The sequence below is a fragment of the Tamandua tetradactyla genome, chromosome 2 (assembly GCF_023851605.1).
Source record: "Tamandua tetradactyla isolate mTamTet1 chromosome 2, mTamTet1.pri, whole genome shotgun sequence".
In the NCBI taxonomy this organism is placed as follows: domain Eukaryota; kingdom Metazoa; phylum Chordata; class Mammalia; order Pilosa; family Myrmecophagidae; genus Tamandua; species Tamandua tetradactyla.
Window position 1 is genome coordinate 187761992 of NC_135328.1, and position 26902 is coordinate 187788893.

General features: G+C 37.7%; 1 protein-coding gene and 2 pseudogenes across 2 annotated transcripts in view; 1 reads left to right on the forward strand and 2 right to left on the reverse strand.

Moving 5' to 3' along the window:
* Positions 1-25691, forward strand: part of SNIP1 (Smad nuclear interacting protein 1) — a 30489-nt gene extending 4798 nt beyond the window's left edge. For both annotated transcript variants that reach the window (XM_077150252.1, XM_077150251.1), the window contains 2 exons: positions 19114-19712; positions 20576-25691. In XM_077150252.1, coding sequence (XP_077006367.1) covers positions 19114-19712; positions 20576-20840 — 864 coding nt within the window. In that variant the 3' untranslated portion in view covers positions 20841-25691. The remainder of the gene's footprint in view (positions 1-19113; positions 19713-20575) is intronic.
* Positions 10092-10307, reverse strand: LOC143674483 (cytochrome c oxidase subunit 7B, mitochondrial pseudogene; annotated as a pseudogene).
* LOC143654872 (calcineurin subunit B type 1-like) lies at positions 13332-15468 on the reverse strand (annotated as a pseudogene).
* Positions 25692-26902: the final 1211 nt, after the last annotated feature.

The window sequence follows — 26902 nt, forward strand, 5'->3', positions numbered from 1 at the left end:
CAGAGTGTTTTTCGAGAAAGGAGGTTTGGCAAGTGTTCCAGAATTGGCAGTAAGAAGCAAGGAAACCTGCCTCATGTCCAGGACAGAAATGGGTGGGCTTTGGAACACCTTCCATTTTGAGAGAGCTGAAGAGAAGCAGTGTTCTCAGGGCAGAATGAAGATTCTGTTAAAAACAAAACCTGAAGGGAACTACAGAGAAAGGGTTGAAGATGTAGATTTTGCTGAGATTTCAGTTCCAGGGCGGGCATAGTTATACTGTTTCAGGAGTTGAAGAAGGGTGATTTGGGGACAAAATAGTGGATGTACAGAGCCTTATAGGGGTTAGAATACAGGAGAGGTGGGGGTGATGACCAGAAATCTATGGCTTCTTGTGATGACTCATTTAGTCCTGGAAAAGAAGCATAATGAGATTAGCTGTAGTGGACTGAAGGCAGATAGTGGTGGCAGGCTTGTAAATGTTTTGGGCTAGGGAGGGTTAGGTGTCTGAGGTTCTTTTTGACAGCTGTCTTTGAAAGCAAGGTAGTCTAGAGAAAATGGATTTTATTCTGCACAAATAGGCTCCCTCTTTTTTTTTTTTTTTAATTTTTCTTTTTATTCTTTAAACAAAGGAGGTTTTTTGTTTTTGATTTTTTTGGGGGGGGAGGAGGGAGGTGCATGGCCCAGAAATCAAACCTGGGTTTCCCTCAGTAGGCCTCTTCTTTATCCCTGTGTAAGGCAGAAAGAAGACAGGGAAGAGGGGCAGTTTTAGTCCCAGTACTCAGGATTTCACTTTTACCCATTTCCAGGATGGGCAGCCTTACTCTTAGTATGTAGGATTTTGAAGATAGTGTTAACATCTGAGGAAGCCAGAACTTAAAATTTTATATTGCCTACACTCCCTGATGAGGTTAGGAATTTTTTTCTTCCTTAAAAAAATGTTTGCTCTGCTTTGGTGTTTTGCAGGTTTGTTACAGCATTCCTAAATGGTGAATTACTTTATACAGTGTGAAATTTACTGGAGTTCTTGAATCTATGGATGGGTATTTTTTGTTAAAAGTTCTGTTTGGTTCTTTCTCTAATTGTCAGGACATTTTTGTTTAACTTAAAAAAAAGTTTTATTGGAGAAGCTGTAGGTTTACAGAAAAATGATGCAAAAAAAATAGAGAATTCCCATATACAACCCCTTACAAACAATTTTCCCTATTAACACATTTACATTACTGTGGTACCTTGGTTACAATTGATGAGAGATTACTATTATAATTATATAATTGTACTATTACAGTAGTCCATAGTTTACATGAGGGTTCACAGTTCAGTGATTTTTTTTTTTAAAGAAATTATTTTAGTAACATATTTACAACCTAAAATTTACCCCTTAACAATATTCGAATATATAGTTCACTGGTGTTACTTACTTTCACAGTGTTGTGCTTCCAAACCACCATCTATTACTAGAACTTTTCCATCTCCACAAACGGGAATACTGTGGCAATTAAGCATTAACTCCCCATTTCCTACCCCTTGGTTTTTAATTGTGATGAAGTCCTATTATCTGTTTTTTTCTTTTGTTGCTCAATGCTTTGTGTGTAAAGCTTAAGAAAGTATCCTGAAGATGCTTCCCTTTATTTTATTTAGATCTTTGATCCATTTTGAGTTAATTTTTGTATATGGTATTAGGTTGGGGTACAGTTTCATTCTTTTGCAAGTTATTTTCCTCCTGGTTTCCAATGAGAAGTTGATACTTAATCTTATTGGGGCTTCCTTATACAAAACACGTTGCTTTTCTCTTACAGCATTCAGAACTCTCCTTGTCTTTGGCATTTGACAGTTTAATTACTGTGTGCCTGGGCATAGTTCTCTTTGAGTTCTGCTTGGAGTTTGTTGGACTTCTTTAATGTGCATATTCATGTCTTTTATTAAATTTGGGGAGTTTTCTACCATTATTTATTTTTTTAGAATATTCTTTCTGCCCCTTCCTTCTCCTTCTGTGACTCCCAAAATTCATATATTGGTACTCTTGATGGTGTTGCTTAGGTGTCTTGGGCTCTGTTTGTTCTTTTTTCATTCTTTTTCCTTTCTGGAGAATGAGCCTGAATTATTTCAGATGTCTTGTCTTTGAGTTCACTGATTCTTCTGCCTGCTCTAATCTGTTGTTGAAACCTTGTAGGAAATTTTTCATTTTATTTGTGTTCTTCAGCTTCTGTATTTATAGTTGGTTACTTAAAAAAGAAATTTCTCTCTTTATTGAGATTTTCATATTGTTCATTGTTTTCCTGAATTCTTTTAGTTCTATCTCTGTATTTTCTTTGAGCTCCTCGACCATATTTAGGGTCATTTTTTTTTAAAGGCTTTGTCTGGTTTGTCCAAGCCTTATTTTCTTCATTGTTAGTTTCTGGACTTTTATCTTGTTCCTTTGGATAGGCCATCATTTCCTGTTTTTTTTTTTTTTCTTTTTCTTGTAATCTTTTGTTGCACACTGCACATTTTAATATTTTTAAGTGTTAATTCTGTTCTGTTTGCTTTGGGATTTGTTTGCTGTTCTTTCTCAAGTTCCTCCAGGTGAGCAGTTAAGTCCTCAATTTTTGCTCTTTCCTGTTTTTTACTATAGGCATTTAGGGCAATAAATTTCCCTCTTAGCACAGCTTTTGCCGCATCCCATAAGTTCTGTTATGTTGTGTTCTCATTTTCATTCATCTCTGGAAAGCTACTGATTTTTCTAGTAATTTCTTCTTTGACCCATTGTTTGTTTTAAGATTGTGCTATTTAATCTCCATATATTTGTGAAAGTTCTTGTTCTTTGGTTGTTATTGATGTCCAGCTTCAGTCTATTGTGATCAGAGAAAGTGCTTTGAATAATTTCAGTGTTTTTAAATTTATAAAGACCTGTTTTGTGCCCCAGCATATGATCTATCCTGGAGAATGTTCTTTGAGCATTAGAGAAGAATGTATATTCTTGTGTTTTGGGGTATAATGACCTTTGTATGTTTGTTAGGTCTAATTCATTTATCAAGTTGTGTGTTAGTTAGATTCAGTTGTCAACTTGGCCAGGTGAGCATACCTAATCTTGTTGCTGCGGACATAAGCCAACGGTACGTGAACCTCATCTGTTGCCAATTACATCTGCAGTCAGCTAGGAGGTGTGTCTGCTGCAGTGAGTGACGTTTGACTTAATTGGCTGGTGCTTAAATGAGAGATCGCAACATAGCACAGCCTAGCAGCTTGGCATTCCTCATCTCAGCACTTGCAGCTCAGCCCAGGTCCTTGGAGATGGAGAAAGAAATCACCCCGGGGAAAGTTGTTGGAACCCAGGGGCCTGGAGAGAAGACCAGCAGAGACCATCCTGTGCCTTCCACGTAAGAAAGAACCTCAGTGGAAAGTTAGCTGCCTTTCCTCTGAAGAACCAACAAAATAAATCCCCTTTTATTAAAAGCCAATCCATCTCTGGTGTGTTGCATCCCAGCAGCTAGCAAACCAGAACAAGTTGTTTAACTTCTTTATTTCCTTGTTGATCTTCTGTCTGATTGTTCTATCTGTAGAGGAGAGCGGTGTGTTGAAGTCTCCTACTATTATTATTGAAGCATCAATCGCTCTCTTCAGTTTTGCCAATGTCTGTCTCATGTACTTTGGAGCTCCTTAATTGGGAGCATAAGCTTTATGATTGTTATTTCTTCTTGGTGATTTGTCCCTTTTATTAATATATAGTGTCCTTCTTTTTCTCTTATGATGTCTTTACGTTTAAGTCTGTTTTGTCCGGTATTAGTATAGCTACTCCTGCTTTCTTTTGGTTACAACTTGGGTGAACATCTTTTTTCCATCCTTTCACTTTCAATCTATTTGTGTCTTTTTGTCTAAGATGAGGCTCTTGTAAGCAGTGTATAGCTGGATTATATTTCTTAATCCATTCTGCCAATCTGTATCTTTTAGTTGGTAAATTTAGTCTGTTAACATTCAGAGTTATTACTGAAAAGGTGTTTCTTGATTCCACCATCTTATCCTTTGGATTTATTTGTCAGATCTGTATATTCTTTTCCCTTTTTCTCTTTTTATCCTTTAAGTTACCCTTACTTGTACTTCAATTCTTTTCCCTCCTCCAGACCTCCCTTTCCTTTTTTTTTCAACTGGCAGGACTCCCTTTAGTATTTCCTGTAGGGCCGGTCTCTTGTTGACGAATTCTTTGAGAGTTTGTTTGTCTGTGAAAATTTTAATCTCTCAGCTTTGAAGGACATTTTGGCTGGGTACAGAATTCTTAGCTAGAAGTCTTTCTCTTTCAGGATCTTAAATATATCATACCACTTCCTTCTCGCCTCCATAGTGCCAGTTGAGTAGTCTGAACTCAGTCTTATGTGGTTACCCTCTTATGTAGTAGATTGTTTTCCTCTTGCTGCTTTCAGGATTTTTTGCTTCTCTTCAACAATTGACAGACTGATTAGTATGTGTCTTGGGGAAGACCTATTTGGATTTATTCTATTTGAAGTTCATTGAGCTTCTCTGACTTGCATGTGTATGCCCTTTATGAGGTTTGGAAAATTTCCTCCTGTTATATTCTTGGCTAATCTTTCTAGCCCTTTATTCTTCTCCTTCTGGGACACCAGTGATTCTTATATTTGTGTGCTTTGTTTTGTCCATCATTTCCCTGAGATCCAATTCAAATCTTTTTTGCCATTTGCTGTTTTGAGTGTTCGAAATCAGTTGTTCTGTGCTCTAGTTCACTTACTCTTTCTTCTGCCTCTTAAAATCTGCTGTTGTGTGTCTCTAGTATGTTTCTTACATACTACAGCATCTTTCATCTCTGTGATAGCTGTTTTTCTGTTTTTTCTTTCAATTCCTCTTTATGCTCTTCTAGTGTCTTCTTGATCTCCTTTATGTCATTAGCCATCCAGTTCATTTTATTTAGTAGAGTTATATGAACATCTTTGTTTAGTTGTTCCAGTTTGTCTGCATCATGATATGCTTAGTGATCTGCTGCTCTCTTTGTGGCATGTAAATATCTTGATTGGTTTTCTTTGGGAGTTGATTTCCTTCAGTAGTCTAAAGGCTTTTATTTGCAGGATGGATGTGGAGCAGGATTCAGGGCAGGGCACAGCGTGCAGTGATACATTGCAGCTCAGGTTGGGTTTGCTACACTGGTGTTGTGAGTGTGTGCTCCCAGCAGCGGGGAGGATGTAGCTGTGCGGGTGCACGGGTCTGGGGGGTGGGGCTCTCGTGTGCACTGCTCTAGGACTTGGGGCCCTTTGTGAGCATGCATGGAGCTCAGGGCAGCAGGTCGGTGTTGCACCTGCGTGGGCTGGGGATGAATGTGGCCGGGCTGCATAGGTCAGTTCTTGCCCAGAGCTGGGGGGGCTTGACTGGGGGTCATGCGCATGCACAGATTGGGAGCTCCGTAAACTGATGTATAGGAGTGCAGAGCTCAAGGGGGATGGGCTGGGATTGCTCTACTGTATTGACTGGCGGTGCAATACAGTAGCCTGGTTATGCAGGTAAGTGCCTGCAGCCTTTATTCACTGGCAACCACCTGCAGGGGGCAGAGAGGGGGAGATAGGGCTTGGGAGGGGTGGGGTGAGAGTGCACTTTACAGGAGAGGTGGATAAAGTATGCATGTGTTTGCAGTGGGGGGTGGGGGGGTTGATGGGGAGGGCACTTGGAGCGTGGGGAGGGGGGTGGATGATGGGGTTCAGGTGCTTGGAGTGTGGGGTGACCCGCGGGTCGTGGGGCCGCACTGGTGAAGAGAGCATGTTCAAGGATTGGCTTAATTCCTGCGTCCCATCTCCCCATCCATGTGCTCCTGAGGGTTCCGGGCTTCCACTCATGTACATCTGTTTATGACCCTCCTGCTCTACACATATGTGTGGCCCTCAGTCATGCCACCCAGCTCTGGGCAAGCACTGACCTGCGCAGCCAGGCCACATCTGCTCCCAGACCATGCAGGTGCAACACCGACCTGCTGCCCTGACCTTGCACCAACCGGATGGTCTCTGGTTCTCTGCTTCTCAGTTCCTCAGCTTTTGTAACCAGGGCCACCCTTTGTAGTGCAGAAGGCTCTTCCAGGTAACTTACACTGTGAAATTACCATCTCAGTCACCCTCCTGTCCCCTCTCTAGCTGTTCCTTAGAGCAGGATTGAACTCAATCTATCCTATTCTGTTATCTTCCTGGAACTCTTAAAGTGTTAATTCTGAAATTTAGTCCTTGAGTTCTCTATTTCTTAAGTTGGTGCCCAGCTACTGCTATGACAGAGATTTCTCTGAGTATCAGGAACCAACAAAAAACAAACCAACACCCAAAACCCGTTTCATAGGTCTTTGCACATTGACTCTGCATTGTGTGGTACTCTCCATCAGAGTCAGGCCTCTTTCGAATAGACGGAAGCCTGTTTCTTGTCCTGGGCTTGTACTTCCTCTTGGCCTGAGAAATTCCATCCCTTACCCCAGTGCTCTATTGTATGATTTAAAGTAGGTAATCTTTTGCCCCAGTTGGCTGTACTTAATTATTTCTTAATGTTTTAGCTGTCTACAAGGTGCTTCTGCCTACAGAGCAAGTTCTCTGAGGGAAGCCCATGGTGAATTTCTTTTCAGACCGCCACCTCATGGATTGGTATCACATGACATACAGGCATCCTATTAGGTGCAGGGGTTACTTCTGTCTTTCCAGAACAGGGCCAGGGACCTACAGTAGGAGTGCAGGGTGGCTCCATATCTTGCCAGGGAAGGGTTGGAGAATAGGCCAGAAAGGGCATCTTGAGCCTCTCAAACCATTTTTTTCAAGCTGCATTTTCTAGACTTGGCACTTGCCTAGTTACTCCAACCCTTTAACTGTTTTCCAGGGTTCTTAGAAAGATTTTTTACCAGGTTTTTGCTAGTTATTCAACGATTCTGTAGGGAAACAGCACCTGGAGCATTTTATGCATCCATCTTGGTTGACCTGAAGCCTTATTAATTTTGTGAAATATTTCACACGTATTTAATGAAGCCCTATATATCTACCACCTTAAACAATTAAGAGTGGTCAGTTTTGCTTCGTCTCCAGTCGTACGCACTTCTCCACCCCGACCTTCCACCTCACAGATGCATCTTTTCATCTGTACTATTTTAGCACATCTCTTGAAAGATAAGGATTCTTTTAAAACACATTACCAGAAGTCTGTTATCCCCCTAAATTTTTATGGTAGTTTTGGAAACATCATTAAATATCTAGTTACTATTCATATTACTGTGACTAGTTCATAATTTTTATATAAGTTGATCTGTTTGAATCAGTATGATAATAAGGTTTACACAATACAGTTAGTTGATCCTTCTCTTAAATCCTTTTATCTGTATCTCTCTTTTTCCTTGAAATTAATTTGTAATTTGTATTCTCCCATGAAGTCATTTTACATGTTCTACTGGTCCATGTATTTTAATAGATAGATAGATCTAGAGATTCATGTTAATTTTTTTTCCCCACCAAGTGTTAGTATACTCACGATGTTTTGTGCTTTTGTCTGAAAGTGTTCATTTCTGGTTGTCTCTCTGCCTGATCATTTTTGGAAGTTCTTTTATTGCTTGCTATTTTTAAAATTCTAACCATTATATATCTATAAACATTTTTATAGAGAGATATTTTATATTCTTTATCTTATTAATGTCTGAAGTACAATGTCTTCATTGTACAATGTCTGAAGTTCTTGGGGATTTAAATCAGTAGAAGTTGTTTCTGTTATTTCTCACTCTCAGAGCCTTATTAACTTGTGTGTCTAGTTGATCTTTGATTTTCTTTTTAATTTTTTTTCTTTCATTAGAGAAGTTGTGAGTTTATGGAACGATCGTATAAAATACAGGATTCCCATGCACCAACCCCTACCATCACCTTACATTGATGTGGAACATTGTTACAATTGATGATAGCACCTTTTATAATTATACTATTAATTAAATAGTTAAACTTTAGGTTCTGTGTACTGTAGTTCTGTGGCCTTTCAAAAAAATTTTATTCTGTTAACCGTATCTACATTATATTATTTCCTCTTTTTAGTCATATTCAGATATATATTTCAGCGGTGTTAGTTGCATACTCGATGCTGTGCTACTGTCACCACTACCCATTACCAAAACATCTCCATCGTTCCAAGCAGGAACCCTGTACATTTTAAGCCTTAACTTCCAATTCCCTATCCCCACCATCTCCTTGTAACCCACATTCTAAATTCTGACCCTATGAGTTTGTTCTAATTGTTTCAAATCCTTGAGATCATACAATATTTGTTCTTTTGTGTCTGGCTTATTTCATTCAATATAATGTCTTCAAGGTTCATCCATGTTGGCACATGTATCAGGACTTCCTTTTTATAGCTGTATAATATTCCCTTGTATGTATCTTCCATATTTTATTTATCCATTCATCAGTTGATGGATACTTAGGTTGCTTCCATCTGTTGACAATTGTAAATAATGCTGCCATGAACATCGTTGTGCTAGTATCTCTGAGTCCCTGCTTTCAGTTCTTTTGGGTATATACCCAGTAGTGGTATTGTTGAGTCATATCATAGCTCTATATTTAGCTTTCTAAGAAACTGCCAAACTATCTGCCACAGCATCTGTACCATTTTACATTTCCACCAGCAATGAATGAATATTTCTGTTTCCTTGCATCCTCTCCAACACTTTGTTGTTTTCCATTTTTTTAATAGCAGCCATTCTAATGAGTGTAAAATAATATCTTCCTGTGTTTTTTATTTGAAGATATTAATAACATTGAGCATCTTTTCTTGTGCTTTCTGGCCATTTATGTATCTTTGGAGAGATGTCAGTTCAAGTCTTTTAACTATGTTTGAATTGGGTTTTTGGTATTTTTGTTGTTAAATTGAAGAATTTCTGTAAATATTCTGGATATTAATCCTTTATTGTATGTATGGTTTCTAAATATTTTCTCTCATTGTATAGGTTATTTTACTTTCATGATAAAGTCCTTTGAGGTACAAAAGTTTTAAATTTTGATGAAGTCCCCTTTATCTATTTTTTCTTCCTTTGCCTGTACTTTGGGTGTAAAGTCTCAGAAACCATTTCCTAATCCAAGATTCTGAATGTGCTTCCCTATGTTTTCTTCTAGGAGTTGATAGTTCCAGCTCTTATATTAAGATTTTTTATCCATTTTGAGTTGATTTTAGGGTATGATGTGTGGTAGGGATCCTCCTTATTTTTTGCAAATAGAGATTCAGTTTTCCCAGCACCATTTGTTGAAGACTATTCTTTCTCAATTGAGTGGTCTTTGCCAACTTGTCAAAAATCAGTTGGGGTGGGCCACGGTGGCTCAGCAGGCAGGCTTCTCACCTGCAATACCAGAGACCCGGGTTCAATTCCTGGTGCTTACCCATGCAAAAATAAATAAATAAATAAAAATTAAAAATCAATTGGCCATAAATATGAGGGTTAATTCCTGAGTACTCAATTCTATTTGATCTTTGATTTTTGAGCTCATGTTTAATCTTTTTTCTCTTTAGAGATTTTTCTTGTTTTTTGTGTATCCAACAATGCATTAAAAATTGAATGTGGACGGTGCAACAGTAGCTCAGTGGCAGAATTCTTGTCTGCCATGCCAGAGACCTGACTTCGATTCCTGGAGCCTGCCCATGCCAAAAAAAAAAAAAAGAATTGGGTGCTTCATCTGGTATTTATTTAGATTACAATGAAAAGTCTTCTCACAGTTATCTGGCCTGACATATTAGTAGAAAAGGAAATTTCTATATGTATTATGAAATGTTTACTCTTCTCTTGTCCCCCATTCTTAATATACTTTAGTTATCTTTTGTGTGGTTCTTTTTAATGGTTATGAAGTATCCCTTTATGTGAACATACAATTTATTAACCCGTTTCTGTTGAGGAAGTTAGGTTGTTTCCAATTTTGTTATTGTAAACAAGGTTGCAGTAAACATTCGTGTACATATAATTTTGTGAATTTCTGCTGGTATTTCTGTAGGATAGATTCCTGTCAGTGGGATTGCTAGTTCATTACATTTTTAGAGAAGTTTTCAGGTGTACTTTATTTCTTCAGTAATGCTGTGGGGTACACAGTACTTTTGCTTTTCATCAATTATGAGTTGCTTTGAAACAGTTCAGTATCATACCTGCTGAATGATTACTGATCTCTCCATTCCTTTGGGATGACTTCCAACAGGGGACAGGTTTCATTTTATTCCAATTTGTATTGCTGTATTTGGCTCCACTAGCTTTAGCATTACTGTATTTGTCATGGAAATCAGCTGTACATTTCCGAATGCTCTGCCTTGCCTTTGTTTTGCCAAATGCTTTGAACTCTGAGACTAGTCAGAATACTTTTGGCCAAGGGGAACATCATGAAGTTGTAGATAGAATTGCAGCAACTGCAGCTGCTAGCTTGATGCAATTTTGCATTCAGAACCCTTGCAAAGTGGTTCATTAAATTTTGACTAAATATTGCTAAATTGCTCTAAATAGGCTATACCCGTTTATACTTGTACCAGCAGTAGCTGAGAATATCTAATTTCTTGTACTTTCTTTTGACACTCGGTATTATTGACCATTTTAATTTTACTAATCTGAGAATTTATATTTCTTTAAAAATTGATACTTTGGATATTGTTGAGGGTACACATGTCCTTACGTATTTATTAGGCATTTATTTCTTTTGAAAATTTGCCCAAATTTCTACTGAATTGTTTGTCTTATTGATTTATTTTCTTACTGATAATGCATTATGTGTGGTTTTACAGTGATTATATGGATACTTTATTTAACTATGCCTGTGGTTAAACTAAGATATCTGTTGGTGGTTCTAAGTGTATTATTTATTTTCTTAAATTAAAAACAACAAAAAATACATTATGTGTTGTAAACATTTTCTACTAAGCTGATTTTCAATACTGAGTGATTTTTTTAAGGAGCCATGATATTTCCCCATGCTTTTTTCAGGTCTTTAAAAAAATATCTATAGTAAATTTTTAGTTTAGCATCTCTCTTAATTTTGTTTCTAGATATTGAATAATTTTATTACTCTTGAATTGGAATCTTTTTTATTCTCAATTGTGTTTTTATACTCCCAGTTTGTTTTGAAAATAAGCTTTTCTAATATGTATCCATATGAATTTGAAATTTTAGTTATCTCAGAGTACACAGAAATGGCCTATATTCTCTTTTAAATGAAACACTGATGAAAGAACATATTTAAGGATGTCAGCATAATAAAATTATCTTTTTCCAGCTCTTTAAACTATTTTTTTCCCCATCTAAGCCAATATATATATTTGTCATTTGGTTATATAAAACCAAAACATATAAAACAGCATACAGTGTCCTTTCTGGATATAATTAAAATCTCTGAGGCAAAAATGGGAGTTCAAATGGGAACAAAAAGCTGACTTCCTTATGAAATAAACTAGTTGAACAAAAATTAAGAATAACCAAAGGTACTAAAGATTAATTCCATAAATCGTTCTCTTTCCTACCCTTTTTTTATTCAAGTTTCAAATATTTTATTTTTTATTCATACGGTATGAAGTTTTCTTAAAATCCCACAGCGTGGTATATCATACAGAAGAAAAACTAAACATTCAACACAAACCGTCCCCTTCCTACCCTCATATACACACAAACTAAAAAAAAGGAAAAAAACTCTCTTCCCCAGTAAGGAAATAATGTTTGTACTATTTTCTGTAATACCAGCAAAGATTCGCACAAGCAAGAGAAATAGAAAATTTGCTAAAATATTTGTAACAAATACATATGTACCAAATATTCACAAAAGACAAATTCTCCCTTGAAGCAGAGTGCATGGCAGTTGACACTAGAACAAATCAAACCACTGGCTGAGATTATAAGCCAGATGTTGATCCAGGAAGAAAGTTACATGTAGTGGAGATTTTCAGTTTGAACATTAATATTTTCAAAATTTGGCAACATTATTTTTTAATTATGCAAATTATGTAAACAATAACTACATTTTAAATCGATCTACATGCAAAACTCCATGTCATGCCACAACACCAAGCACTGGGATTTTTCTTTCACAGACAGAACCCATGATGTGTAGCACTCAGTTGAAGGAACAGTGATGGCAGGCAGGTATGCACAATTTAAAATTCATTCACCTTGATTCAACCTGCCCTTTTCCAATCATGGTTACAAAACCAGTTTTTTTCTTTTTAATAGGAAAACTCTACTGGGAAAGACTACTATCCTAGAAAGCTAACCAAAATGTTTTTCTTCCAGCCAATAGTACCTTTGCAGGAAAGGGAAGAAATAATATCAAAGTGGTGGAACATGACATGTTATTTTTTTTGAACTTTTTTATTGTATAATATAGCATATATACAAGGCAAAAAAAAAATTAAAAATCAATAGTTTTCAAAGAACTCTTCAACAAGAAGTTACAAGACAAATCCCAGAGCTTATCATGGGCTACCATATAGTTCCCTCAGGTTTTTCCTTCCAGATGCTCCAGAATATAGGAGGCTAGAAGGCTTAAACCATGTATTGAAACAAAAAAAATGGATATTCTAAGCATGATGCTTCAGGTGTTCTTCATTAAGTAATGCATAAGATCAATCATGATTGCCTCATACAGCTTCTAGTCTTCTTGTATAAAATAGTAATTACACATAACTTACATTTACTCAGGGACATTTAATAAACTCCATGGCTCCTAGACTGAAGTAACAGAATAAAGCAGCCATCAGCATTTTTCAGTCACTGTATGAACACAAGAACTAGCTCTTGGCAATAGTACTGAATTATACCCTCACAGGCAAAGATAATATTAAAAAGCTGCTCAGCAATGAGCCATAATCCCTGGATATATATATATATATATTTTTTTTTTTTAGGTATAAAGTTACAGACTCCTTTGGTACAAAAATGTAATTAAGGAAAATTATAGGACATTAACAGATGCTTTGTCAGTCTCTCAAAGGACAAAGAGGAAAATAGCTGGTTTAACACCCAGCTCAAATTGTACAATTTTCTATTTACATATAAAACTGTTGTGAAATAAAAGTCAGGTTGTATATATACATCCATGATTTTGAACTTTTATGTTCTGTTTAGCACTTCTGTATTGTTATCATTTTGTTTCTGAATCAAGTATATTAAAGCCAACTAGTACATATATGGAAAGCTACATATATCTATATATAAATATTTACATATGTATATATAGATACTCTATTGTTATAAAAGATGAAGAAAATTAAAAAGCCAACCCCTTCCCTTTCTCCACCACATTGATAGGCTCTTTTCATCTTTCTGTCCTTTAGACTATAAAGTACTACACTGAGTTATTGAAAGAATAAGAGTTCAGTAACACTTAGTAGACTTCATGAGGCCCATGTTGGAAAATGTGGCTTCACAGAAGAAAATACTTCCATTTAAATCCAAAGAGAGCATTGCTGCGCATCTTGAGCAGGTCTTCAGAGATGGAGAAGAAAGCAAAAGTGTTGGGTAGTACTCTTTAAACACACATCCCGGCCCATGTACTTCCCAAACAAACAAGCAAAAAACAAACTCAACAAATGGTGCTGCAATAACTGGATACTCACATGGAAAAAGAATAAAATGTGACCCTGCCATACAACATACAAAAAAAAAAGTCACATCTACCACCTTTTTGTGGATATTTAGGCTTCCTACAATGGCACGGAATTCTTCAAAAGATATTCTATCTCCATCCTTATCTGTATTTATTATAGTTTGTCTACAATTTGCTGTAACTGTGTATCTTTCACATTGTTCCTCACCATTATCTTCAGCACCTGGAAGAATCCCCATTGGAAATAGAGCCATCTTTATCCATGTCAGATACGAAAAGCAAACCTCAATTTCTCTTCCTTATCTCCTTTGACACTGAACTGAGAGATTCCCTCAATTAATTCTTTAAAGTTTACTTCTCCATTCCCATCTGTGTTGAATATATTGCTCCCTCTACTAAAGGAGTCTGTTGTAACTCAGACAGTGACATGAACTCTTCCACACTCAAAGAACCAGAATTGGCATATCAAGCTTCTTAAATTTCTTTTGTAGCCTTTTAATTTCATCAGCATCAAAGTGTGAGCACATTTGCAGAGGATAACTTGCCTCATTTCCTGCAGGGGCTTGTGCTGACCCGCACCCTCAAAGCACAAAAACTCTTTCCTATCCTTTTAACATACGAGTGTGCACTCTGGGTGTGTGTGAATCAAAATACTTCCAATAAAGATTGTGAACGCCTATGACCAAGGATATGCAATTCAACAAAAGGCAAAAAGGTCAGAGGTAGTATATGTGACTAGAGGACATTTGTCCATCAAGTTATACATGTCATCTTACATGCATCAAGTTTACATGTCAACTTAATAAGTAGGTAGATTATTTAAAAGTCTCAGTGGGCTCAGTTATTGACTTGGGCCTTAATGTGATGTTTTAATTCATAATTTATTAAGATCATAATTAAGCATACTAATGCTAGCCATCATTGGATTAGTACCTTAAGATTAAACATTGAAAAGAAGTTACTGTTACAGAACGCACACAAAACTTTACATTTTATGTTTCTATTTTGTTTGTTCCATTGTTTTAATTCTTATGCCAAACACAATACTTTCCATCTGTAATTATTTTTTTTAATTTTTTTTTTTTTTTTAAAGACAGAGAGAAGGAAGGAAGGATAGAAGGAAGGAAGGAAGGAAGAAAGGGAAACATTTTTAAACATTTTCTTGTTTTATTGTATTCTGTTTCTCCGTTTTTGTTACATGGGCTGGGGCCGGGAATCGAACCGAGGTCCTCCGGCATAGCAGGCAAGCACTTTGCCCGCTGAGCCACCGCGGCCCGCCCTGTAATTATTTTTTAAGTTAAAAAACAGTAATTCAATTGAAAAAAAGTTGTGGCCTTGCGCTGTGGAACATTACACTTAACACACCGATAGATTGAAAAATCTAGAACATCATTATGAAGATGTTAATCATTGCTGGCATTCAGCAATGAATAGATGCAGCTTTATTGTGACTTCTCCAGAAATGCTTTACAGCACCTAACCCAACTGCTGGTACATAGTCTCAAAGTCAGAGTCATTCCCATAATAGGGATCTTCAGTAATATGTTGTTTGTGTAGACCATAGCTTCCAAGTAGTTCAATTTTAGCTTTGCAGTTTTTAACCTCATTACCTTTTTTATTCAAATCTCTCACATTTGGGCAGGCCACGGTGGCTCAGCAGGCAAGAATACTTGTGCTGCCATGCCAGAGGACCCGGGTTCAATTCCCGGTGCCTGTCCATGTAAAAAAAAATGCTTCTTCATGGAGTTGGGTTTTTTTTTACTTCATGGAGTTTTGCCCTCAATAATCAAGACGGTTTCCTGTCTCATGTGGATGTTTCAGCACTGTCTGTTCTCCAATTATCTGAAAACTTCTGCTCAGTTACAGATTTTCTGAAAACTGCTTCAGCAGTGGGTGATGGACACATCTTACCCAGACATATCAATAGCACCAGCTTGGGTTGCTGCACTGCCATTTTCTCAGGTGCAAAGAGATTCACAGAGTGGGAGCGGATAGGAATCTTTTAAAATTTCTCAGATTTTAATTGTTGGAATAAGGAAAGAAAGCTAGCTCTTTTTTCTTTATCTTGTACACGAATACTTAACTTTCTTATTAGTTCTATTTTCTGTATATTCTCCTTGTAAGTTTGCCTATAGTTGCCTTTGTTCTGAAAAGAAGGAAATTAATTATTTTCCCGTGTGTTTTAACCCCCTGGACATGGGCTTGCACTATTGGAGCTACAGTTGGCTAGCAAGCGTGGGGATATATGGTTGTTGTGGCCTGGCAAGGGAACATAGCCATCACAGATAACCTAATTTCTGTGGGAAATTTTGTTCTGAATTACAAAGCCAAGTCAGAAATGAATTTAAAAAATGTTTTTTATTGTAGTGGTGATACGTATATAACATAACATTTCCCATTTTGACCACTTTCATGAATACAGTTCATTGGTGTTGATTACATTCACAGTGTTGTGCTACCTTCATCCTTATTCATTACCAAAATTTTTCCATTACCCCTGTTACTCTGTACCCATTAAAGCAGTAACTCCCGAATGCCCAGGCACCAGCAGAAAATAATGGATGACACTCGGAAAATTGAAGATATGGCCCAGTCAAAGGAACAAACCAATAGTTCAAATGAGATACAGGAGCTGAGACAACTAATGCTGAATATACGAACAGAAATGGAAAAACTCTTCAAAAACCAAATCAGTAAATTGAGGGAGGACATGAAGAAGACATGGGCTGAACAAAAAGAAGAAATAGAAAATCTGAAAAAACAAATCACAGAACTTATGGGAGTGAAGGACAAAGAAGAAAAAATGGAAAAAACAATGGATACCTACAATGGTAGATCTAAAGAGATAAAAGCTACAATTAGTGAACTGGAGGATGGAACATCTGAATTCCAAAAAGAAACAGAAACTATAGGGAAAAGAATGGAAAAACTTGAGCAGGGGATCAGGGAACTGAATGACAATATGAAGCGCACAAATATACGTGCTGTGGGTGTCCCAGAAGGAGAAGAGAAGGGAAAAGGAGGAGAAAAACTAATGGAAGAAATTATCACTGAAAATTTCCCAACTCTTATGAAAGACCTAAATTTGCAGATCCAAGAAGTGCAGCGCACCCCAAAGAAAATAGACCCAAATAGGCGTTCTCCAAGACACTTACTAGTTAGAATGTCAGAGGTCAAAGAGAAAGAGAGGATCTTGAAAGCAGCAAGAGAAAAACAATCTGTCACATACAAGGGAAACCCAATAAGACTATGTGTAGATTTCTCAGCAGAAACCATGGAAGCTAGAAGACAGTGGGATGATATATTTAAATTACTAAAAGAGAAAAACTGCCAACCAAGACTCCTATATCCAGCAAAATTGTCCTTCAAAAATGAAGGAGAAATTAAAACATTTATAGACAAAAAGTCACTGAGAGAATTTGTGACCAAGAGACCAGCTCTGCAAGAAATACTAAAGGGAGCACTAGAATCAGATACGAAAAGACAGAAGAGAGAGGTATGGAGTAAAGTGTAGAAAGAAGGAAAATCAGATATGATATATATAATACAAAAGCCAAAATGGTAGAGGAAAATATTATCCAAACAGTAACAACACTAAAAGTTAATGGACTGAATTTCCCAATCAAAAGACATAGAATGGCAGAATGGATTACGACCCAGCAATACCACTGCTAGGTATCTACTCAAAGGACTTAAGGGCAAAGACACAGATGGACATTTGCACACCAGTGTTTATAGCAGCATTATCTACAATTGCAAAGAGATGGAAACAGCCAAAATGTCCATCAACAGACAAGTGGCTAAACAAACTGTGGTGTATACCTACGATGGAATACTATGCAGCTTTAAGACAGACTAAACTTATGAAGCATGTAATAACATGGATGGACCTAGAGAACATTATGCTGAGTGAGTCTAGCCAAAAACTAAAGGACAAATACTGTATGGTCCCACTGATGTGAACCGACATTCGAGAATCAGCTTGGAATATATCATTGGTAACAGAGACCAGCAGGAGTTAGAAACAGGGTAAGATAATGGGTAATTGGAGCTGAAGGGATACAGACTGTGCAACAGGACTAGATACAAAAACTCAAAAATGAACAGCACAATAATACCTAAGTGTAATGTAACTACGTTGGAACACTGAGTGAAGCTGCACCTGAAATATAGTTTTTTGTTTGTTTGTTTGTATCTTTTGTTTTTGTTTTTTTTTCTTTTTCTTTTTCCTTTTTTTATATGTACATATATGTTTTATTAGTATTATTATTTTAATTCTCTTCTCTATATTAACATTCTATATCTTTTTCTGCTGTTTTGGTAGTTCTTTGCCTAAATCGATGCAAATGTGCTAAGAAATGATGATCATACATCTATGTGATGATACAAAGAATTACTGAGTGCATGTGTAGAATGGAATGATTTCTAAATGTTGTGTTAATTTCTTTTCTTTTTTTTGATTAATTAAAAGAAAAAAGTTCTAAAGCAATAACTCCCCATTCCCCACCCCTCCCCAAACCCTGATAACCTCTAATTTACTTTGTTTCTGTTAATTTGCTTATTCCAGATATCTCATGTAAGTAAGTGAAGTTCTACAACATTTGTCCTTTTGTATCTGGCTTATTTCACTTAGCATATTGTTTTCATCCAAGTGGTAGCATTTATCAGAAATCCATTCCTTCTTATAGTTGAATGATATTCCATTGTATGTGTACAATCATATTTTATTTATCCATTTGTTCACGATAGGTACTTGGGTTGCTTCTACTTCTAACTATTGTGAATAATGCTGCTATGAACTTTGGTGTACAAATATCTGTGAGTCCCTGCTTTCAATTCTGTGGGGTATATATACCTAAAAGTGGGATTGCTAGGTTAAATGGTAATTCTACGCTCAATTTTCTGAGGAGTTGACAAACTGTTTCCATGGTGGCTATACCATTTCACATTCCCACCAAGAGTGCACGAAGGTTCCTGTTTCTCCTTGTTCTTGCCAATACTGTTTATTTTCCATTTTTTTAAATAAGAGCGCAAATGACTTTTTTTCCCCTACTTCTGAATCAGTGAAGATTGCTAAGGGATGCCCTTCCTTTATTCCCTTCTAAATGGTTTTTCCTGTCTTTATCCTCTTTGCTCAGCAGAGAGAATAGGCTTTTTAGAATTAGACCTTGTATGAATATATGGATCCCCTTACCCCTTGTCCTGTGTAACCTCCAATCTGCTTTCTGTCTCAGTGAATTTACTATTTATAGTCCTTTCTTATAAATGATAGCATACAAATTTTGTACTTATGTGCCCTGCTTATTTTGCTGAGCATAATGTTTTCAAGGTTCTTCCACATTGTGGCATGTCTCATAACTTTGTTCTTTCTTATGGCCGAATAATATTCCATTGTATGTAAGTACCACCTTTTGTTTAGTTCATTTGTTAATGGACGCTTGGGTTGTTTCCACGTTTTGGCTGTTGTGAATAATGCTGCACCAACATTGGTGTACACGTATTGAAACCTTGTTTTCACTCTCCACAAACAGCTTTTTGACAGCAGCTTGTACATAGACTGTGGACTGATGTTATTTTATTGAACCTGTTTGAATTTCAGGAACGTGAGGATCATCCCCGGAGAGGACGGGAGGATCGGCAGCACCGAGAACCATCAGAACAAGAGCACAGACGGGCAAGGAACAGTGACCGAGACAGACATCGGGGCTCTTCTCATCAGAAGAGAACTTCTAATGAAAGACCTGGGAGTGGGCAGGCTCAGGGACGGGATCGGGACATTCAGAACCTACAGGCTCAGGAAGCAGAGAGGGAGTTTTATAATGCCAGAAGGCGGGACTATCGCCAGAAGAATGAAGTTAGTGGCAATAGTAATGAGTCTCAGGAGTTGGCTCCTCGACCTGCCAGCAGCATTAAAGAGAAGGAGGTGCCTGCTAAGGAAAAGCCAAGCTTTGAACTCTCTGGGGCACTTCTTGAGGACACTAACACTTTCCGGGGTGTAGTCATCAAATACAGTGAGCCCCCAGAAGCACGTATTCCAAAGAAACGGTGGCGCCTCTACCCTTTCAAGAATGATGAAGTGCTTCCAGTTATGTATATCCATCGACAGAGCGCTTACCTCCTGGGTCGACACCGCCGGATTGCAGACATACCCATCGACCATCCCTCTTGTTCTAAGCAGCATGCAGTATTTCAGTATCGGTAAGTAGATATTTACATAAAGATGGTGAAATGCTAGCAGAAGCTGAATATCTCAGAATTATTTAGATTTGTGTCTATCTATATGCAGAAAAATCCTGGACATCATGTGTCTAATAATAGTATTAAGGAATATTAGTAATCTGACTGTCCTTTGAATAATCCCTTATTTGCCACTGTCACTTACTGGGCATTTGACTTTGGGCAAGCTACTTCTGGGCCTCTGTTTCTACTTCTCAGAGCTATTAGTGTTAAATGGGAATGTAACTGAGAGTGCTTGACATGCATGTTATTTAGGTCTAAATCTTGATAGTTTGTGTAGTATGTCTTGTTTTTTCAGTTATCACAGCTGTCCTTTGAGGTGGATAGGACAGGTATTGATAGTCCCATTTGACAGATGAGAGAACTAAAGTTTACTAAAGCCAAGCGTAATAATAAGTGCCTAATAAGTGCTCACCAGAGTAGAACTCTGGCTCAAATCCAGCTCCCTTGACTAAATTCTGAGTCCACTGTTTTTTTGCATTTGGACAGGAGCTAAAATATGTTGAAGGGTAAACAACACAGAAAGCCTTAGATTCAGATAAAAATGTGGGTGGTCTGGTTTTGGTACTGTATTTTAAGCTTTTGGTTTGCCATGGATTTGTTTTCAGTGGACTGTTCTCATCTCTTCTAATAAGTAATCTAAACTGCCTCCTGATTTTCTGATACAAGGCTAAGCCTTACCCTTGATTTCCTAGAATTTTGACTTGAAGTATGCTCAGGCTGAGTTATTTACATCCTCTAATCTGGATTAGCAAAGCGCTTTCGAGAGGTTAGATATCTCAGGTAGGATTTTGCTCACAGATTCTTTCCTTTATCTCTGCCAGGCTTGTGGAATACACTCGTGCTGACGGGACTGTTGGACGCAGGGTGAGGCCATACATCATTGACCTTGGCTCAGGCAACGGAACCTTCTTGAACAACAAGCGCATTGAGCCTCAGCGTTACTATGAACTGAAGGAAAAAGATGTGCTTAAATTTGGGTTCAGTAGCAGAGAATACGTCTTACTTCATGAGTCTTCAGACACCTCAGAAGTAGACAGAAAAGATGATGAGGATGATGAGGAAGAGGAAGAAGTATCTGACAGCTAGCAAACTAAGAAAAGACCCAAACTATTGAGAGACCTTCCCTTCTTGGAAAACTTGGGATTGACTCAAGGAGCACCATGTTGCTCTTGTAATGCCTTTTATTGCCTTAAGTCTTTCCTCTGTTGCTGACCAGCTTATGTTACAGTTTAAGAAAACTGATTTGTGTTTGGTTGAACATTTTTCAGTGGCATGTCAGCCACCTGCCTGTGGGCATTTGTGTTTTTTTTGAACAGTCTCACCAATTACAACATGTCGTGCTTAGTAGAAGCATTGTGACTTTAGTTGGTGCTTTCAGAACTGCTGCCTAGGAAACTATCAACCTTCGTTAAAGGAAGAACTGTGGCTTGTTCTCTTTGTACAGTTACTTTATTTATATAGTTGTTCAGATTTGTGGACCAGCTTTCTGTTTTGTTTTGGGGGCAGACCCCTGAACAGAGAATTTTAAGCTTTGGTATCACCAAAATAGCCTCCATTATATACCAAAACTTTGACCTGGTTGAGCTCTTGATTTTGCACTTAGTGTTTGGGGGTGTAAATTTATCACATGACCTCATTATAGACTGCTTAATTTAAACAGATACCTTATGGAGTCTGCTTAAGCATATGACTGGACAGGAAGATCATGGCTGCTGCCAGCGGGTGCTTATCGAATGTCATAAGAGGCTGAAATGAATTGTGGATCTGTTTCCTTTGAGATAATGTCTGATTTCTCCAAGGAGCATGTATATAACAATTTCAATTATCTTACCTGTTTTTCAACTTTGCATTTTTATTCTGATGTTATCTCCTGTTTTCTTCTTTGAGAAATTCACTGTCACTTATGTGGCAGGCTCTTTGCTTTATTCTAGCTGTATGTGTATTAGTCTAAAGGAGGTTGTAGAGTTTACAAGTTTCATCTTTGAAAAACACATTCAGATTTATATTTACTTTCCCAGGGCTGGAAAGCAAAGGAATTACCCAGTTTGCTAATTTTCCACCAGAGAAGTATATGTAAGTAGAAGGGTATTATCTGCTTACATATAATGTGTGTGAATATATATACATTACATGTGAAAGAACTGCATACTGATTTTCATATGAGAATGTTTTGTGATGTAATACTACTACATTATAGGCAAAAGCCTCCCTGCATCTGAAGAGCAGATATTCATTTGTATGTATTTTTGGGATAAGAAATAATAAAATTTGTAAATATAGTCCCATTTTAAAGGGTAATACTTTCCTAGCATAGAGGACCTTGTGTTCATTGGTCTGTTTGCTGCTAAAGAAGTCTTTGTATCAATGTTTTTGAGGCAAAAATAAATAGTCATGTTGGGTATCATGGGAAGGTAGCAGGAGATATTAAAGATAAAACTGACACACTAGAATCCTGACCTAGGTGAGTGTGTGTTGGTCATGTTGAAGCAGCAGTGCTTTCTGAATTGGCAGTGTAGGATTTCTCCTCTAAATGAAGTGTGGGACAGGGTTATGCACAGTTGGCCGTACTGATTTTTCCCAGTTCCCTCCATTTCACCCTTGCATAGTCGTGGTTGGAGAAAGAGATGATACAAGTCAGTGAGTACTGCTGCTAACAACTCCCCTTGGGTTGAAACTTATGATACTGTTAAATTTGATTGTCATCACTTTTTTTTCCCCTATGGTTATTACATTATAGTCTCACCCATATGTACGTATGGTAAAATATGCAGTGGGGAGAGACAGTGGATTAATGTTCATTCAAAAGAATGGAAAAGATGCCCCCTTGAGTGAACAATTAGATGAATGATGAGATGAAGGGAAGGTGTAAGAGCAATTAGCATTCTACCTCCCCCACAGTTTGTTCTGTGTTGACCACTACAGCTGCTATTTTCCTAATTTTAATATGTGTCAGATCAAGTATTACATATATATATATTATATATATATATATGTTTTTGATTTTTTATTGCATGGGCAGCCACCTAGAATTGAACCTGGGTCTCCAGCATGGCAGGCAGGCAAGACCTCTGCCTGCTAACCCACCAGGACCTGCCCAAGTATTACATATTTGTAAACCCAAAAAGCAGATTTTGTTTGGATGAATTTTTCTCTACTTGATTCACACTTGAAATCAAACTGGTGATTTTTTCTTTCTGAGATTAGGCACTCAACTAGTATCTCATTTTAGGGCCTCCTTGCTCAGTTTGTACTGCTGCCACTACTTCCTGGTAACCTTGGGCTTTGTTTCAAACACCATCCCAGTGGATACTGGGATAGATGACTACTTTGTCTGCATTTTTCAATAAGAGGTCCCAATTATGTATGAAGTTTTTGTGTTAGTGGAGAAATAGCTTCCTGGATTAAGAGGTTCTTCGTGTCAAACAAGTGGAAAGGTTTTATGTTTATTTTTTGCTTTTACCCCTCCCATCCCTTTTTGGGGGGGGGGGGTAACAAAATGGGTGAAAATTAAAGACACTACCCATCTTGAAAGCCAGATGTCACCAGCATTTGGAAATGACATAATCTCATGGCTTCTTGAGTGAATTCATCCTGTTTAGAAACTCCTGTTCATCTTAGCTATTTGCGGTTTCTTCCTTTTCCACCTTTTCTCCACCCTGGCTGGCTTGTCTTCAAATAATTTTTGTCAAAACCAATTGCAAAACAGCCTTTGCTTCTGAGCCCCTCTCCCAAGACCTCTGAGATAGTAGTTCACAGTTCTGCCGAGGTATGGCATAGAATGTCAAGATTTTCCCATCAAACCTTCCTAGTCATCTTCTAGTTCCCTCATTCTAACATTGACAAGAACAGCTAATTAAGTGCAACTCGTGATGTAAGTTTCAAATACTTTTTATTGTGTCCTGGTAATAAGTGAAAGAATAAGATCAGATAACTGAAGTTTGTTTTTTATTTGTTTTTTATTTTTGTATTATATTATGTCAGTATACAATATAGTTTGGTATTAAAAAGCTTAGAGCTGAAGTATGTATTTCAGTTTGATATGGTGCACAGATAGTTATATTTTTTAGCATCCTACCTTTTGTATAAATTAGTTCTGCATCACTCATTGAATTGAAATAATGTCATGTTAATCAGAACCTAAAGTATAACACACAAAAAACATGCCAGCAATGCCTGCTTGTGAAACAATGTTCTGAGCACATAATGTTCCTTGGTATGTGAGTTCATATCAAGTGAAAAGGCTACTCAGTTTAAATTAAAGTTTTGGAATTTAAAACTTCATTTGGTCTCTTGGGTAAAGTTTCCAGCATATTTATCAAGTGGGAAACAGTTTAAAAAGAGTTGATTTTTCACATTTACTTTAAAGGCAAATTAATCCAATTAACAGTTCTATAGGCCGGTAATGATAGGGGTTGGTTTACAACAGTGAGTAACTGGAACCAGTAATTTGGAGGTGGGCTGCAGCTTGTGGAAGAGATGATGTTTGAGTCAGGCCTGAAAGAATGGGTTGATCTTGGACTGGTAGCAAACAGAAGAGCACCTGTGCCCAGATAGAACAATGTAGAGCGCATAGGACTGGAGTGGAGTATGTGGAAATAGTCTTATGTAACTAACATGTTTGCCTGAAGTTGCACAGCAAATGAGACCTAGAGCTACGGTGAGGAACCAAGTCAGTCCCAGATGGGTGCTCTTTTCTCTGAAATGTTCTTTCAGAGATGTTAGTGGAGATTTGAAAAAGGGAAGTTCATTAGGCTCTCTGATTCTTAAGAGGTTTCAAGGATATCACAGTGGGTGAAACCTTTGGTAGGTAAAAAGTGGCTAAGGCAAATCCTCACCTCCCCAAGTCACAGCCAAAGCTATCTGGAAAGCATGTTAATTCAGAAAAACAGAGAAATACTCAGTATTTGAGTGCCTATGAAGTATCATGAACCAGGACTTCAATAATAAAACTGGCTTATTGATACTTAGGAGTACTTTCTATGTATGAGGCACAGGTCTAAGCATTTCACATGCATTACCTTATTTCATCCTCATAACCCTTGAGGCAAGTTTCTATTCCATTTTACAAATGAGAAAACAAGCAGAGAGGTTAATGTCACACGATGGTAGGAAGGACTGATATTCAAACCAGTCAGTCTGGCCCCAGATGCTACATCCTTAACTAACCACTCTTACCATCTTGACATGTACAAGGCCCATCCCTTGCAAAATGGTAAAACCAGCAGCCACAAGACAGTACTAAATAGGAGAAGCACTGGAGATTGTGGAAGCCCAGAGAAATAGGACTTGACAAAGTTTAGGAAGACAGAAGAATGAGTAGTTAAGCCAGGAGTTGCCAGGGGTGAGGAAAGAAAGGAATATTTCCAGGCAGAGAATTGGCACTCAGAAATGCTTGAGGTGACAGGTAAATGAGACTTTGAAAGAACCTGAATTTCATTTGGGGAAACAGTGAACAAGACTTTCTTGTTTCTAATAATGATGGATTGTTACTTTGATGAACCCTCCTGCTGAAAACAGCTAAAAATTCTGGATAAAATATAAACAAAATGTGAGCATTGAAGAACTGACAAATTAGTAAAAAGTATCAGGAAAAATGGAACAAAGATGCATGGAAACCACATTTGATCTACAGGCAAGTCGTATTTGATTCAACAAATCAGACCTTTCTCTACGTTGAAGAAGACTGAAATTAAAACCTAAAATCCACATAAAATGAGTCTCTTAGATATTATCCACAAAAAGCAGGCATACCAAATGGCTACACCTTTTGAAGTAAAAGAATGAAGAAATTGACTCCTCCCAGGGATTTGCAGTCTGGCAGCTTACGAAACGTCAAGCCTTGAACTTCATTTAAAATGAATGAACCTGTACTTTTAATGCCTCCCATATGTCTGATAGAAATAAATGAAATATTCTTTGGAAGAAGGGACTTTTTTTTTTTTTTTTAAGAAGGGACTTTTTAACTTCCCTCCAATTATTTCTACATTTTTTTTTTCTCAGAGATAAAATTTTCAAAGTACGCAAGAAAACAAGGCACCATAGGTGTGAATCAGCAGAAATAACAAGACAATAGAAATTGATTCTCTAAGACTTCAGATACTGGAATTACATGGCAAAGACTATAAAATGTTACTATTTACTATTTTCAAATTGAAAAACTTGAGAATATCCACATGGATAGTGAAATGGGAAATTATTTAAGAGACCAACTAGAACGTTTAGAAATGAAAAATACAATAACTGTAAGCCCATCTGTGGATGGATTTAACAGCAGATTACACATACACGGAGAATTAGTGACCTGGAAGACAGGTCAAAATAAATTATCCACACACATAAATTTGACAACTTAGATGAAATGAACGAATTCCTCAAAAAACAAACTACCAAAATTCACCTGGTATGAATAGCTCTATAACTACTCATTAAATTGAATTTGTCATTTTAAAACTTCCAAAAGGTAATCAGGTCCATGTGGTTTCACTGGAGAATTCTACTAAATATTTCAAGAAGAATTAGCACCAATTCTATACCATTCCTTCTGGAAATAGAAAAGTAGGGAACACTTCCCAACTCATTTAATAAAGTCAATAGTACCTTGATACCAAGACCAGACAAGGACTGCACACACACACACACACACACACACACAAAACACACACACAAAAACGGCAGACAAATATCTCTCATAAACTTAGATATAAAAATTCTCAACAAGACTTCCGGAGAAGATGGTGGCTTAGTAAGACGTGCAGGTCTTAGTTCCTCCTCTAGAACAGCTACTAAAGAAACAGAAACGGTACAGAACAGCTTCCAGAGCCAAGACAGAGACCAAAAAGACAGCATACCCCATTCTGAAATGGCTGAACCGGCTGGGAGAATCCACTGCAGTGAGATCCCCGAGGGGCGTGCGTTTCCCCGGGCTGTGGCAGCTGGCGGCCAGAGCCCCTCCCTCCCTTCTTCCCGGGCTGGCTGGGAGATTTGGACAGGCAGTCCCCTCAAGACGCTGCGGCCGGCGCCCCCCCCACGCGCGGATTCCCAGGCCGGCTGAGAGATTTGGATCGGCACTCCCCCAAGACATGGCGGCCGGCGCCCCCCCCCCCCCACGCGCAGATTCCCAGGCCGGCTGGGAGATTTGGAGCGGCACT